The sequence below is a fragment of the Mastacembelus armatus genome, chromosome 6 (assembly GCF_900324485.2).
Source record: "Mastacembelus armatus chromosome 6, fMasArm1.2, whole genome shotgun sequence".
NCBI classification, from domain to species: domain Eukaryota; kingdom Metazoa; phylum Chordata; class Actinopteri; order Synbranchiformes; family Mastacembelidae; genus Mastacembelus; species Mastacembelus armatus.
This window is the reverse complement of record NC_046638.1, coordinates 3,293,788-3,311,067: the sequence shown is the minus strand read 5'-3', so window position 1 is coordinate 3,311,067 and position 17,280 is coordinate 3,293,788. Positions and strand designations below refer to the sequence as shown.

The 17,280-nt window shown below is 38.9% G+C and overlaps 2 protein-coding genes across 4 annotated transcripts in view; both read right to left on the bottom strand.

Annotated features, from left to right (window-relative positions):
- Positions 1-708: 708 nt before the first annotated feature.
- rnf141 (ring finger protein 141) lies at positions 709-6,645 on the bottom strand. Of its 2 annotated transcripts, XM_026310745.1 has the most exons (7): positions 6,558-6,645; positions 5,697-5,898; positions 4,491-4,599; positions 3,627-3,808; positions 2,498-2,605; positions 2,220-2,381; positions 709-2,001 (listed from the first exon to the last, which is right to left on the bottom strand). In XM_026310745.1, the coding sequence occupies exons 2-6, from the start codon at positions 5,831-5,833 to the stop codon at positions 2,231-2,233; spliced, it is 687 nt and encodes a 228-aa protein (XP_026166530.1). In that variant the 5' UTR covers positions 5,834-5,898; positions 6,558-6,645; the 3' UTR covers positions 709-2,001; positions 2,220-2,230. The 2 variants fall into 2 exon arrangements, with proteins under 2 accessions (XP_026166530.1, XP_026166529.1); XM_026310744.1 differs by having other exon boundaries at positions 709-2,381.
- A 2,588-nt stretch (positions 6,646-9,233) lies between these two features.
- Positions 9,234-17,280, bottom strand: part of LOC113133242 (alpha-1,3-mannosyl-glycoprotein 4-beta-N-acetylglucosaminyltransferase C-like) — a 32,736-nt gene continuing 24,689 nt past the window's right edge. The window contains exons 3-5 of one of the 2 annotated variants that reach the window (XM_026311917.1): positions 11,000-11,142; positions 10,734-10,881; positions 9,234-10,633 (exon numbers count right to left, since the gene is read on the bottom strand). In XM_026311917.1, coding sequence (XP_026167702.1) covers positions 9,465-10,633; positions 10,734-10,881; positions 11,000-11,128 — 1,446 coding nt within the window. In that variant the 5' untranslated portion in view covers positions 11,129-11,142 and the 3' untranslated portion in view covers positions 9,234-9,464. Of the gene's footprint in view, positions 10,634-10,733; positions 10,882-10,999; positions 11,747-17,280 lie in introns of those variants that run through there. The other variant, XM_026311916.1, reaches the window with a different exon arrangement.

Below are 17,280 nucleotides of genomic sequence, written 5' to 3'. Positions count from 1 at the left end.
AATTTAATTTTAATACACCACCTTCCATCCAGTTTTGCAAATAAAATGCCTTCAGTTATGCCAGTACTCATGTCAGCAGAATTATTGGATAATGCTACCACCTTATGGTTGCAACATCATATTACACAGCAGTTTGTGTGCTCAGGCAAGGGCATATTCACACATATTTACATATAATGTGTGTAGAATATATAGGATCAGGTGCTCTCTAGTAATTTATTATGAAAAAATAGTCTTAGAACCAGCCTGAACACTCAACTATTCTGAGTGGGCCATGCAGTTATGCGCCCACTACATCCAACTCTTAGAAAACTAAATTTGGTGAACAAAGTCTCCAAAGGCTGCATATCCTTTGGTATGCATTGCAATAAATCGATTACAGTGTGAGAAAATATTTTTCCACTACAAAGATCAAATCATCTGTAGTGCAAAAACACAAAGAAAGCTACAGTCAGGTTTTAAAGTGCGATTTATCAGCATTGAGAACCAAAAGTTACTTTTGGTCCAGCACAATATGGTGTATTAACAGAACAGAAACTAAGCTATTCAGTAAATGACTGCTCTCTGTAAATTAAAAGGTGTATGTCATATTACTATTGAACAATTGTGGAAATATTGTCTCATATTTGGAAGAAACATCTTAAAATATCTAAATGTTGTCAAATGCAAAGGTGATTAACTCAATGTCACACAACAAACTTCTGAATTAGCAACTAATATTATTACAACTTTAAATAAAGCATTAGATTTTAGGTAAACAGGAATTCATCACTAATAAAAAATAAGAGTTAATAGATATTCACATTTCATGGCATACTGCAGCATACTTGAGCACATAAATCACAATCATGTCACTTAAAATACAAGTGCTGCTTGTGATTTATGGGATTTTGGAAAGAGGATAGAAACACTTATTTAAAATAAACCATGTTGTCATTTTAAATTCTACAAGAAGTTAGATGTCAATAAATGAATTACCTTGAATTCTAGTCAATGCAAACCACAGATGAGAATGTCTGTTTAGAGAGTGTAAACTTCAGTACTTCTAAAAAAATCAGATTTATCTTAATACAATTGTGGAAACACTAAAAATATACATAATGAATGACAGTGATTAGTTCCCACAGCCAATCAAACTGAACTGGTTTAAGACTCCACAGATTATAAGGCATGTCACTTAGGATATAAACATGCAGGGTTACATTGTACAGAAAACAGAACAGTCTTACATGTGGAAAATAAATCTGACTTTAAAGTTTGACCAGAAATTCAATAGTTCAACATTGTGATAAACCGCCTAGCTAGCCCAGCTCTGTCCAAAGGTAACGAAATTCACCTACCAGCACATAACCCCACATATAATGGCATACTGTAGTTTTTATACTTTTATTTTTTGTAAGGATCACAGAAGATGAAACATGTTAAATCAAATGGTGGTAGGCTGGTTTTGCTACGACTGAACATGCTGAGTCTAGCTGTAAACATTTGAATTAATTATAGCATACTAAAAATACTGAATTTTCACTTCAAACAAAGTTCCCATAAAGCACCATATGTGCAATGCATGGGTTACAAAGCGCATCCTAGGATTTGTAGATCTTGAAAGTGATGGGGTGTCAGAGTAATGCTTTATGTCACAGGACCCATATTTTCCAGATAACTTCTTGGAAACTTTCCTCATAACTTCTTAAAAATGAGCTGGCATCTAGCTCCAAATTACTGGGATCCTACCAAGAAAGGCCTTTGCAGCTTCTTACTAATAACAATAGCTTTTCTATGTAATTAGGATTTATGATCTATGGCATTCTTTCTCGAAACATGTTTATAAATTTTCACTCATCTACAACGTATTTAATAGTTTTTTTGAGCAGGACATTTGATAATGGTAGAGCCTTCCGCCCATCCCTATACTTGGTACAGATTGCACAGGCATTTCTTGGAAATATTCTAGTAATTTACTGCTAACTATTAGCTAATTCCTAGGAAGTTATGATAATATTTCTGCAAAAAACAAAACCAGTAAAAATGTTATCAGTGTCAATTTCTGAATCTGTCACTAAGAGCACAAGGAACAGGAAACCATGCTGGTTTCTTCTGTGTTTTTAGTCTGTTATAAAAAAAAAAAAAAAAAATCCTATTCAGTGAAAGTGACATTTTGTATTCAACATGTAAAGTCTACTTGGTATGGGTTGATTTCCCTTGTTATCTAATTGGCTTACTGTGCTGTGTGTTAAGGCCTGTGGGGGTGGCCCGCCTCATCAGCCAAATTGAGGATGTAGCCGGCTAATTCATCCTCTGTGGGGAAATCAGACATGACCCACGATTCATTGGCAGCAGTCACTTGCAGGCGACAAATTGGACAGTTTCGGTTCCGCCCACTCCTGCAGAAATATAATATAATTAGTATTAGCATCTGTTCATGTAATGGATAACTTTTGATTGGGCAAAGTTTTATGTATTTACAAACTCAACATTAAAGTTTTATTCATCTTCGTACCATTTATCAATGCACTTCTGACAGAAGCTGTGTGCACAGGGCAGGATCAGATCAGCCTTTCCATCCATGCAGATGCAGCATTCCTCCTCATCAGTCAGCTGCTTCACTCTGCATGGGAACATAATCAGACAAGGGTTTAACTTTCACCTTTTTTAGTAGGTAGGAGAAGTGGGAAATACGCAGCAAAGTATCACTTTTTCTAAATGATGGATATCTTATTTTAAAATTGAAATGCTGACATTAGATGGCTTTCCATAAAAGGACATGCCTGAGAAAAATCAGTGTAATAAAAATGAATACAAAATCTGAAAAGCTCCCATCAGCCCCCCCAGCTCCTCCTATGGATGAGAATTCATCCAAGGGGATAAGCGGTCAGTCTGCTGTAAGATAAGTTGTAAATCCATCAATTAATAGCCTGTGGGACACTGAAGAACCATTGTTCTGTTTTCCAGAAGTACTGACAGAAAAAAAAACGTAACACTACATGAATTGATTTTTTGGCCACATGGGGACTGAAGCTGAAAGCACAAGCTGTCTTATTATGACGAATGTGTCACACATCCAGCAGACCGAGCAACACTGTCATTTATTTGGAGTTGTGCTTCTGGCCACCTTTTTGCTCTGCACTGGTCTTCGCCAACTCTTCAGAGAAATGTGGCTCCATTAATCACAGAGGTGACAGTTCAAGCTCCTCTTCGTTTTATCAACATGTCAAAGTGTCCTTGACCAAGAAACTAAACCCAAACAGCTTGAGATATGCAGTCCTGTACTTTGCATCTGAAAATGTTCACTGAAAACAGCTGCAGCTTTAACTGGGCCCGAAAACCTAAAAAATTGTTCCAACTAGAAAAGCCCAGAAGCTGGTGATCATTACCAGTGTAGCAGTGTGAACGCCCGATTTCACATAGTCATTGTATCAGTCACAGCTATATCTGGAGTCATTATGTCATGACTGAACAGACAGGACATACATTTTTTCTTTGACCCATAATTGGAATACTCAAAAGGACCAAAATAGCTCCAATGCCCAAAAATGGGGTTTTAAAAATATATACACACGATGTGGAACACTGAATGTAAATAAAACAATAGAAACTCTCCTAAAAGGGACCACTCCGTGTGAACTGACCTGCCCATCCACATGCTGGCCTGGCAGGAGTCTGTGGAGGGAAGCTGAGTAGATGGGCCCTCGGTGGCCCCCTCTACAGACAGCACCTCAGCAGCCTGGCTGGTGATGTCTCGGTACAGCTGGTTGAACTGGTACAAATTCATTATCCGTGATGCTTCCACCACACCACTTTCCTTATTGATCTGGAAAGAATCAAATATAATCACATCACTTCTGTGACACACTAGTGCAGTTCACTACATTTATGGACATAAACAGTGACAATCCTACAACACACTAAAATATCTGTCATGTCATTTTTTTAACAGGCCATAAAGGTATTGCTGCACAAAATGAGGACTGCAGATTTTGTCCCCACAGTACATTGAAATCCCATTTGGAAGGGATCTTTAAATGACCAGTCTGAAAATGAGGAATTATAACAGCAAGCAAAACCTCCTTCTATGTTTCTATGAGTACCTGACTATCATTTTATGGTAGAAAATGTGAAACTATACTTGGTGATTAATACTTCTAAACATACCCATGGAACCCCTCTCCCTGAAAGCAGGTAAAACAGCATCTGAACACCATGGGACAACAGTGTAGTCGTGCATGTCTCAGTTTTGGATCTGTTTGCCACAGTTCCAGTTTGTAGTTCTTCAGTTACAGTAAGCATGTAGGCTGTTGTGTTATTTGTAATACATACACTTGTAATAAAAGCAGTGACACTGTAAACATAAAGTGCTGTACAGACTCAACAGAGTGCTTCCTGGTGTATAGTCTCACTCACATATGTCTCATTCTCAGTCACAAAATCAAAGGCAGGTGCAGATGTTCTTGTTGGCTTGTGACGTGTGTGCACAAAAGCTTATCTGTTCTCACCTTGGTACAGACGATCCTGACAGCCACCTTCCACAAAGCCGTGGCATCGGATCCTGGCTGCACTTCAAACAGCAGGTGCTTCTGCTGTCCAGCAGCTAGCTTGGCCGTACTGAGAGATCCAGAAGAGGAGAGTTCAACTTCATAACCATACTTCATACTGCACATTTAAACTGTGCTGTGTATGTGCATAGCAATGCACACAGATAAACAAACTACCAAACAATTTATACAACAAAGCAACAACTATCTCAATATATTTCTAAATTTGCATTTCTGCCCACGTTGAGTGCTAAAATCCTCCTGAAATAAATGCTGTTCTGTGCCGTTATAGCAGAGAGCACACACGAGCTGAAGCATCCCAAGTCCAGCTCCAGACAGTGGCCATTGTTGTTTGTTGCGCTGTTTATTTTACTTTCACAAAATAATGAAGTGAGGCCTCATAGTGATGCACTGGTAGAACTTGGCTTGAATCCACTCAAACCTGTGTGGGGTTTGCACATTCTCCCTGTGTTTGTCTCCAAGTGTCAGCCCTGTAATTGAAAGATAATCTATCCAGGTTCCCCTCGCTGACTGTCAGCTGGGGTTCTCTCCAGCCCCCTGTGACACTCTACAGGGTAAGCAGTGTAGCTAATGGATGCACTATGTTTTACTTACTGAAATGATTTCTGCAGTGTAGGAAAATAAAAATATCTATACTAACAGTTCCTTTTGTCACATCTAAGAGTATCTTACTGTCACATTGTGAACCTCCCAGTTACGTTCTCTGTGAGCTGGGAAGCTAAAATTGGGGGCCTAGGGAACAAAATGGGCCAAATCCCGGACTGTGCAATAGTGTTGTAGCTCTGTAGTTTAGCTCCTAGTCAGAACAGTCCGACTGAGAACAGTCCAGAGAAGCCAAAAAATGTGCACATTCAAGCATTCGAGTATTCTTGGTTATTCTGGACGTGAGCACAAACACCTGTGCTTAAACACCAGTAAGACGAAGGAGAAGGACACTACCTCACACACAGGTGAACATCCAGGGCCTGGACACTGTTTCTGTGAGCTGCTGTGGGATCAATAAAGTTTTATCTTATCTTAAGGTCACATTGTTCACAGTCCTCACACAGTCATTCCTGTTTATTCTATAGTCCATCCAGTACATTAGATCTGTTTGTTAGTCATGACTGTCATTGTCTACTGCTGATGGACAGCAACGCGACTTACACATCGTTAAGCTCAGCCACTCTCGCCAGAAACTCCTCGTAGCTGAGATATCCGCTGTCACGGACGAGTCCAACGTGTTTCACCAGCTTCTCAGGCAGATGGGTCATCACAGCCTGACCCGAGATCTGCTGGCCCATGCTGACTGCAGCAGGCCTTACAAAACAGCACTGGCAGGACACTGCACCTCATTCAGTTCTAGAGCCTGGAAGAAATGAAACATTAAACATCACTTTGATACAGTCTAGACTGGACTATGTGTCTGTGATAGCCAGGCTTTTATTTACATTTTTCTTTAATCATTCTCAGCTTATTTGACCTCTCATATTTATTGTACTCTGGTTTTTAGTTTTGCTTCACTTTTCTCCTACATGTTGGATTGTGATGTTGAAACTTGTTATGCTGCCATCCTGTCCACATAATTCTGGCCATATGGACATCCTGAACCCAGTCCACCCGAACCTGCTTGAGTAATCGCACTGGATTTACCACAGCTGCAGCTGGTTTTCCTGACCCCTCATGCAGAACTAAACTGGCACAAAGTCCTGGATTACGTGAAATGCTAACGTTACTTAGTTAGCTCCTGTAGCAGCAAACTATTGCTCCTAAAGGAGGCTTCAGGTCTCAGTAACAGCAGCTTAACAAGTAACTGCAGTGAATTAAAACATTACTGTGGCTTTCAAATCCCCGGTTTTTATTCTTTCAAACTGAATGCTAGCTACTCGTCTGTTGTAGCATCGCAGAAACACAGCAGCTTGCTGAGCAGGAGCAGCGATAACTAACTTAACTAACTTAACAAGCCCGAGGAAAGACAACAGGAACCGCTGTTTCTCTGGGGTGTTATGACAAAAGAAAGATACTCACCAGACTGTCAACATTACAGGCACAAGTTTGCGACCCACTGTCACTACTAGCTTGTGTTGACACAACAGTGTCGCCGCTTGATGACGCAGGTGACGCAATGGCAAAGCGCTCATCCACCATCAGGATGTAGTGATCATTCAAAATTATATTAATTTAAATTTTTTAACATGACGAGGGGGATTACTTTAGACTGGAAGACAGGATAGAACAGCGCACCTGGCTTAGAGATAAGGGGACTAATATTAGATATATAGTGGGGATATATGTGCACCTGCAAGTTATGTGAGGATTTATGTTCTTTGATTTTTCAAGTTCATTCAGTACCATCCAACCAATCATTCTCAGAGACAAGCTCAAAGGGATGGGGGTGAACTCCTCCGTTGTTTCCTGGATCACAGAAAACCTGACCACAGTTTGTCAGGTTGGGAAACTGCATCTCTGGTAGAGTTTTGAGGACCCAGGTGCTCCACAGGGCACAGTTTTTGGTCCATTCACATTGTACACAGCAGACAGTATTCTGTGTACAGTATCCAGTCAACATCTGTGGTGTGGACACTGAAGTGATGCCAGCCTACAAATATCTTGGCATGCACCTGGACAATAAGTTGGACTGGTCTGCAAAAAGCTGGTTCAGTGACTGGAATGAGGCTGTGGTGGAGAGAACATTCTGGAATACACTGACCCTTTGGGAATGAATAAACTTTACCTTATCTTATATATATATTCAGGAGGAAGACATCTGACAGCCACCAAATGAATGCTTAGATTGTTGTTCATTATTTTATGTCATTGTATCAGACATCTTAAACCTGAAAATCTCATTTTGGGTTTGGCACAATCTGTGGCCAGGCCATCTGTTGCTTACTGGCTGCCACAACACCCAAAGGGGAGTCATACAGTGAAGAAGCCGCAGCACAGGTGATAGCTGTAACACTCTCGGACCTGAGGAGAAGAAGAACACAATCTTCACATATTCATAGTTCTCATCTTTTTTCAACCTTCTCTATTTACCTAATAATTTTTAGTTATTGTTTACTCTATATAAACAAGATCTGATTTCTATCTGTACATGCTGGGGGAGGTAGCTGGCTTCTTTTATTCTTCACCAGGAGTCTTCAGTCATTAAATATCATACATTTTACATATAAACTAATAAAGTGTGCAAGGATAGAGGGTGTTGTGTGCTGTAGTGGTAGCTAACCAGCATCCAACAAAAATATCTGCAGCCGTGAAGTTCTCCCTTTTGGTTCGCATTAAATGTTTAAATGAGTCATCATAAAAATCCTGTAAGTAACAAGTTACAGTGAATACAAAGCTCATGTACATCTCAATAAATATGACCTTATAAAATGTATTACAAATCATTGCTTCCACATGGATGGAGGCTATTTAAACAGCACATAGTGCTGCTATTGGGTCTATACAGAATGAAACAGAGAACATATATTAATGTTTACAAGTCCTTTGTTTTCCATATGAGTTTATCTATAAGCTGCTTTTGGTCTGTAAGCACAAATTACTACAAACTTACTATACTTGGTGAGAGGTGGGGTACACACTGGACAGATCACGAGTCTATCACAGGGCTGACAACCAGTCACACTCACATTCATGCGTAATGTAGCAGTTTAGAGTCACCAGTCTAACTGCATGTGTTTGGGCTGTGGGAGGAGAAACCAGCCTGGAAGTCAAATGAAAAAGTAAAGTTGTAAAGTGGAGCATTTATAAATAAGTATCTGTCAGACAGTGAAACCTTAAGGTCCAGCAGCTGAATATTAAAGGTCTTTTCATGACAATTTTGAAATGAACCAGCAGATGGAAGCAAAAAACACCAAACAAAAAAGATATGCTGTAATTAATAGGAAGGAGCTGTCTTCATCTCTGTGAAACTGCTTAAAGGCAACATGAAGCTGTTAAATAATCTGACAAGATTCAACACATTTATCTTCATGTTAAAAAATTCAGTTTGGTCAAATGTTCCCCTGAAAAATGTGGTGTTTTTTAATTTGGTCCTACAGTGGATTTCTGTTTTCCATTACAAGAAGGAGCTGGCTAATTACTGCCAGTGTTTTTCCAGTTAAAAGCTGAGCTGCAGCAGAAATAAGTCATACACATTTTTTGATACAAAAAATACTAATAACTAGAATTAGATGATGACATATTCTCACATTTTCGGGTGAGAGGCATAACTTCTATTTTTAGATAATTAGCAGGTTTTCAAGGCTTCTCTGTGAGCTCTACCTCAGCAACTCACAAGTTCACACTCAACATCACTCATCAAGACAATCTCACAAACCATTAAAACATTTCCTTACATTTTACTTTTTTGACTGTGTTTAATTTTAGATGTAGAGAGAAGCTATTTAGTGCAGCACTGAAACCACCCTCATTAATTTTCAGAGTGAAACACTGTAAGAAAGCCAGCTTTCTTATTAATCTGGGCGTCTGACTTACCAAAATGTTAGCCTGATAATCACTCTGAAATGCAATGTATTCCACTTTATTATTCTATTTTTATTGCTGAAAAAAATATGTGCCATGATCGAAGAAGTCCAGATCCAGGCTTTAAAAATATCTGTCTAAACTAACAACACATTTCAGTTCATCATTTGGGGATTCATGTCTGAGTGCTTAGAAAGAAGGAAATAAGATACCAGCTGAGTGTGATCCATTTTATATACAGATTTTCTGAAAATGAACAGATATATAAAGGCTCCATAATGTACAGATTGGTCATTTCAATACATCACATTGAAAACATACAGAAGATTTCTGAACAACCCAAGAAAATATGGATTGTTTTGAATTCCAATAAACATATACTCTCAGCAGTGGTCCAAAATGAACTTACAGTAAAGCAACTGCATCTAAAATTAATACTGTACATACAGAAGATCATTGAAAAACTTACTTCTTTAACTGACTTACAGGTTGTGTGGTCCATAAACTGATAGTTCTTATGATGAGCCATTCTTTCTGACTGGCTGTAACAACTATTCGTACACATTCGATGTCAAAGCCGATCTTGTGGTCCACGTTGTAAACCTCAATATTTCCACCTTTAAACTCTCCCAGTGTAATGTAGGATGTACACTGTCTTCCTTGTTTAGTTTCCACAGCCTTCTGTCCCACTTCCAGAGCTCCGTGGTGAAGAATATCATTTTGTCGATCCTCTGAGCCCGTAACAATTTTAATTCTGCTGATTTTAGTTGATTTATTAAAGATTATGACAAAGAAATCTCCAGTGCAGGGAGACTTCCCCCAGAAATACTCATCAACAATACTACTATAGGCCTTGGTGGCATCGTAATTTTCAAAGACGTTGATGTTAGTGTAAAGGCTGGCAGGAGGGTTGTCAGGAATGTCTATGGAGTCTTCCTCAAAGTCATCGTCCTTCAGCTTGTTCTCTGCACCTTTGTAAGAGGAGTAGTAGCCCATGTGCTGGAACAGCGAGGGCTTGAAGCGGATCACATCCTTCTGGGCCAGCAGACCCCTGAAGTGGATGAGGAGCCAGTCGCAGGGCATTTCCTGGTAGAACATGAGGAGGAAGTGAGCCAGACGTGGCAGGTCTCTGGAGTGGTACAGCTTCCCGATGTAGCCCAGCTTGGAGAACTCCAACATCACCCAGTAGGAACCTTCTCTGGAAGTGATCACCTTCTTCAGAGCCGTCAGGAAGTTCCTGGCGCAGCGCACGTCGTCCTCCAACATCATGTAGAAGTGAGAGAGGTTTGTGCAGAAGTTGAGGAGGAAAGCGTAGTCCACATTCTGTTTTGAGCGGAAACGGACACGGTCCTCCGGGTCGTTGTAGTTCCTTTTCAATCCATCCAGAGATGGGTAGTACTCCTCTGGAGTGTGGATCACTAGGAGACGTCCAGCTATAATGTGGTGGGCAAACTTCCTGGTAATTTCCTGCACCAGATTCTCGCACCAGGCCAAGTCAAAGTCTGCCAGGTGGACCACAACCACAATCTCTTTCAGTTCCTCATAACTGGACTGGTCAAAGATGGATTTGATTGTTTCTAGAAGATAATTCCCCTTTTTCCTCTTGACAGATGACAAACCAATGGTAAGATACTCTGTGAAAAGAAATTTGTTTTTACTATGGAACAAAATCCTAAAATGTGTGTTTTTGCTGGTGGTAATTATGTTCAGACCTCAGAAATATGTAACACATACTTTTGCGTGGCAAAGGAATTCCTGCAAGATAGCGATATGTCACATTTATGGTCCCAGAGAAATTGGATAAATCTCTGAAAGTGTGGACGTATCTTTCAGAGTTTGCAGGCTGCATCAGCGTATCTCCCAGTCGTCTTTTTTCAGCCTCCTAAAATTACAAAAACAAGCACATATTGAGCAAAAGCACAGTGCCAAGACAGCTGGCCAGAATCATTCAAAGAGCATCATAACAATATTTGGATACACCTCAAAGGCAATAAATGTACCAGCACATATCCATCATCCATGTAAAGGTTGAAAAACAGCAGAAAGGTAAAGAGGAAACCGAGGAACGGGAACATAGAGCGTTTCCTGAAACACCTCATCTTGTCCATGGACTTCCACATTATCCTCATGATCCCGTCTCTCACTGCAAGAAACCAGAGATAAAACAGAAAGTTGGTGACTGAAAGCAAATAAAAACACATCAGAGCTTGAACACATATTCTTTTTAATTCTGATCTTCGTAGACACCAAAGTTAAGGACTTTCAATAATGACGTTAAGGATTAGAGGCAAGCTTCTGTGAACTGACTAATACAAATGGAATAACAATGAATAACAAGTAACAAAGACCTGCTTTAATCAGGAGATATGATTCAATTCCTGCATCGAGAGGATTGTCTCACTTTTCATTTCATTGGATGTCTGTTTTCATTAGACTATTTACAGTGTCTGGAGCAAAAGAAAGTATGACTTGCCACAAATGTCTCCTGGTGAAAATCGAATTGGGGATTTTATTGTTATGTGCCACCAAGACACTACAAATTAATATCTTCTTGGGCCATGGGAAATTTCACTGACACCTTATAGGTTCAATTATTTTATAGGTCTATAGGCTAAATAATTAATCAACCACAAAACAGCAATAATTGACATATTATTAACTAATGAAGTTGTTATGGTTAGCAACATCTGAAACATTCCCTCAAACATCAGTCAATCCTAAAGCTACATGAGGAGCTGAACTCCAGGTCAAATCTGTGAAGACTAATGAGTTTACAGTTTTTGTTTCTTGTGTGTCATGTTTGGTTTTGTCTATCGAGTGTGTTGATGTGTTGTTTTCTTGTGCATGGAGCTGCTGTTTAGTGATATAATACTTGTTTTTTCATACTAAGTACTTAGCAAATTCAGATTACCAATACAAAATCTAATGACCAAATAAATTTGGTCTCTACTATCTCTACCAACTGCTGTATAGTGGCTTTTAAGAGCTCTTTTACTGCTACCAAGGTTGATATGATGATGAGAGAGAACCGGAACAGCAAAGTTGTGGGCTTTAAAACCAAAACAGTTAGCTAAAAGAAGCTAAAAAACATTCTATTGCACTGTGGGGAACTGAAGAGTAGGATGAAAATGATCTATAGTTCAGTTTCTGTAAGTTCACATTGGACAAGTACAGCTTAATTAAAATAGTCATTAGTTTAGAAAGCACCAATCTTAAAGCTGGGTGGATAATCATCTTTAATTGGGTTATGGCGAGGCACCGAACATGATAGATGTGGCCAACAGTATTAACACAAAGATACAGCTGATTTATCAAAAGATTAGACAAAGTGATTGTTAATAACAGATCGTTTGGGTCACTAATCTGAAATTGCTCAGTAGAGGACATATTAGTCATCTGCTCAATCTGTGTGTAGCAGTAAAACAAGCCATATGTTTCCAAACTCAACAAACACAACTAACATCTTTAGAAAGAAAACAAATGCTTGTTGTTAGAGTGGTCTTTGCTCATAGTGTTGACAATCTTTTAACTAAACAGAATTAGCCTGCTCACTATCTGTCCTATTTGGCACCTCATCTAAAAAAACTTGTGATCCCATGACACCCTCCCCAGTTCTTGCATAACACACAAGAAAAACATAGCTTTCAATGTGAGAAACCATGAGTTCCCCAGTGACCAGGGACATTTTCAGCAAAGGCCTGGGCGCCGCTGGGCCCAGTAACTCAATAAACAACTTATTATTCATTGTGTTACTCATTTCTTGAGCTCCATTTTAGGGGGAAACCATCTGCCATCTGGTCGAGAAGTAAGCCATTTTGAGTTTCTGTCACTAAAAAGCTCCATGATGGCACCTGAGAGATGCAGTGGCAAGAATAAGTGGAAACACAATGACAGCTGTGAGTCAATATTATGAAGGTACCTTCACACACACACACACACACACACTGTTATTTAAGATAGCAGCCAGCAAAATCAGATATTGAGACGACCCAAGAATATCTAACAAGGCAAAATAATGGCCACGTGCCGTCTCTGCAAGAGAAAATACTGCTAAGAAATTAGATTTTTGTTTGCTTTCTCTGAGTGAATCTAAACAACAAACAAGCCTCCCATAGGTTACATACATTTATATGGAAATAATGGTAGATCTATGAATAAATAAGTTTGTTGGCTCTGTTTGCTTTAGTTTAAAATGCTTCTCTTCCAAGTTGTTTTTTCTGTTGCTGTTTTATCCTCAGAGAATTATCAGTGACTATGCCTGGCGAGCTCATTTCAATGACTGAGTCATTTTAGATTAGAGCCAATAAATAATAACAGGTAGAGGGGAATACCAATGAGGATTAAAATTGTTATGTTCTATCTTCATTGGTGAATTAAAAACAACACACTACTGGTTAAATGAAATGTAAACTCCAGAAAAAGGAGAATTACAAAAACACAATATCAGTATAAGCCTGGTTCTCCTGGCTTACAGGTAAATCTTTGGGATCAGAAGTAAAAAAAAGGATCTGTCGAATGCAGAGAAGTGGGGAAAAACTTGCAAAACAGTCAAAAACAAAACAGTCTTGGATCTCGTCTACTGTTGATTGCATTTTGAACTTGCCACTTATTTATTTTTTAACAACGCACAGGACTGGGGTTAACATCTATACCTTATCTACTGCTTATCCTAGAACATCCAGGGTCACAGGGGGCTGGAACCAACCCAGCTGACACAGAGTGACAACCAGTCCATCAGACGGTCGACATAGATACACTCAGGCTCACATTCACACCTACGGGAAATTTAGAATCACCAGTTAATCTAACCCCAAACTGCATGTCTCTGGACTGTGGGAGACAGCCAGAGTACCTGCAGACACAAAGAAACAGGGAGAAAATGTAAACTCCACACAGAAAGACCCAGGGTTGAATGGAATAGTATCTGAGCCTAAAATGAAGATGAGCAGAGCTGACCAAAGATGACCAAAAATATCTTATTTAAGCAGTAATTTGGAAAATGGCCTTCAGCCTGAATGAAATTTAGAGGTGACAATCTTATGACTGGAGAGTTGCAGGGCCAATACCTGGACTCACTGTGAAAGTCTGATTGTTAAAATGAATGAGTAATGTTTTAAAATCAACACTGTCCATCAAGGTGCCCTTCAGCAAGGCACTTCGTCTCCCTTTGTGTCAGTAGCAGGAGCAAAGACTCCAGCAGCAGGAGACTGTGGTCATACTGCAAGACTCCCTACTGAGAATGTGTGTAACTGTGCATAGAAAATGTCTGCTCAGCAAAGCAGCCTTTCCTGAATAAGTGAAGACAGAAAGGTATAGAGAGGATACTTGTTGCTGCAGAGTGCTTTGAGACTTGACTGTGATGTATCTACTGTACATGACCGCTGGCTCACACCACTGACTCGATGAACACAAATGATTTGAAGCAGTCGGAGTAGCAGGTTGACCATGTTTTTATGTGCTTGTGCTTTGAGCTCTGCAAAGAAAGCCATCAGCCTTATATTTCGCTCAGTGGAATTCTTCAAAAAGCAAACTCACTTCCTGTACAAGTTGGCAGTAAATTGTGTGTTTGTTAATCTCATTACAAATATGAAAGTTTTAAAGACTAACTGAAAAACAACAACAGCTCACAAGTCCATAATCCACTTTGTATTTTCGTGTGCAGAGCCTAATCAAATTCCTTGACTGCATTAAAGCTTCATCTGTTCTATTTCGTAGGTTATATACAGAATTAAAAAAGTTTCTAAATAAACTCCAAAACCAAATGAACATCTTCTGTCTTGATTATCAAGTATGGTTATAGTGTAAATTAGTATTTTCCCATTGGAAAATTCACATAAAGCAGATCACACAGTCGAAAACATCCTAGTGATTTCTTCTCACTGAGACTGATCCACTTCTGTGATCATTGGTTAGTGCAATGATGACAATGAACCGATCTTTCTGAGCAAAACTGTACGTGCACATTTAAGAGGGAAGAAAAATCAGATCTCCAGACAGATTAAGAACATTTTAATGTGTATGAGGACAAAAATCTGTCACAACAAAAGTATATTTTTGATATGTTTTCTCATAAATTCTACTATACTATAACCAGCTCAATATGATAGCACTCATTTATATTTATGTGCAAGCAGTGTACGCATTTATCACATTTGGGACTCTACTGAGTATTTGGGGCAGCAGGATGGAGGATGTGGGACTGAGTCAACATAAACTACACTGTATGTTTATGTTAGTGAAGGAGAATTAAACCTGGTGCAACAGTGAGGCTCAATGTTGGGTTTTGGACAACAACCTAGCTCTAAGGTGCAGACACGAGGGAGATATATCAACTTTGCATATACACAGTGTTTGTTAGGATCTATCCATCTTTGAGCCTGGACATGTCATGGAACTTGTTGACCTTAAGAAAAATACAGAATACTGTCAGCTGCATCACATTTAGCCTTTTGTTGTTGTTTTTTTTAGGTTTTTGTGAGTTTTACTTCTCACTTTGTTCAAACTTTTATCCTGCTAACAAAAGGTCTTCTCTCAATGCGTCACCATGTGTAAATAACAGACTGATTGAATAATGCTCTGTGCAGTGTCTTAAAGGTTCAAAGTTCACCGCAACACAGACAACAGTAATGATGCTGTTTCTGCAGTAGAATCGTTTCAGTTGTGTTTTAGAGGAGATCATTGTGGCACTGAAATGTGCTTAGGAATCTGTGCCAAGGGCAGCTAATGGATTTTTTAAATCCCTTCTAGTTTATGAACTTCACAGTCTTGTGGAACTCTGTGAATACAATTTAATATATAATGTGTGTCTCAGACACTATATCCAGCTATTATTCTCCATCTCCATCCTGCCTCTGCAGGCCTCGGGCAGAGAGCTAATGTGGGTCAAAGCACTGACTGCTGAGGAGAGCCCATTACACTTACCACCTCTGGGACTGCAAAAGCCTTTCATGTTCGTCTTTGACCTGAAAGGTAAATACACTCCAGATGCAATTTACATGTACTGCTGGCCTGCTGCATATAAGAGCCAGGATTTAGAAGTAGAGCATTATGTCTGCTTAGGGCTAAAGCATCCTTTAATACTCGAATATAATACACAAATACTGTGTGAAACTGTACTTTGCAGCAACGGTACTCAGCAAGATCGGATTATTTTAAACAATAGTAATGATAATATGAAAAGGTTTCTGGACAATATCGTTGAGTTTAGTTTTTGAGTTTATCAAAAATGTTTTACAAGACCAGGGAAAAAAACTGTGATAACACTGGCCAGGCTGACTTTACCATTGTGGTTGTTTTACACAGAATGAGTTATAAAGTAGAGTTTAGGTCTTACTTCTTTTGGTTATATAGTAGAATTGTAACAGGTTGTCAAAGGGTCACTTAAATGTGTTGGGCTAAAGAATTCATGTTTACTCAATGGGAAGGATACAATAAACATATAGGCTGCAGGCTTCTTTAAACAATAGTATGGGGGTTTTAGTGTTTTAGAGGCCTGTAAATAACTGCCAACATTGTTTTAGTGCCGTTAGATGCCTGGAGATAGATAACACCTGTCAAACCCTTTGGGGTCTTTTGAAGATGAGTCCACCCCTCTCCCCAGCTATATAATCCTGAATTTTAGGGAAGAAGACAGAGAATGCCGTAGATGCCTTCTCTCCATGCTGCATGAATTAAACTGAGATGATTCATCACACTTGTGTTTGTTCTTGAGAGTTAGCAACTCCCACAACCTAAAAGAAATTTCCATGACACCAGACTATTTTATAATCTGTCACAGGTGTGTATGTCTGATGATTAAAACAGTAAATTTAATGATTCATATCTATGTGTATATATATATATATATATATATATATATACGTAACAATTATCTACACATGCTTATTCATGGAGTCTTGGGGATCTGCTGGAGCCTGAGCCTATATATATATATATATATACATACATATATATATATATATATATACACATATATTTATATATATATATATATATATATATATACATATATTTATATATATATATACATATATATATCATATTTTGTTTTAAATCATATATACATATGTATAGACACTTTAATTAACCTTGTGTTAAGACGTTGAAGTTCATGTGATATGATTAAATACTCTGGAATGACCTTAAGACACAAAACAAAACAAGTGCAGCAAAGTCTCAATGTGAAAATATATTATTGGACATTTCATTAATTTAGCAGGAAGCACATTGAACCTGTTTTTACATACAGAGCGGAAAAGCTTTTGTTTGAAATTCAGCGTCA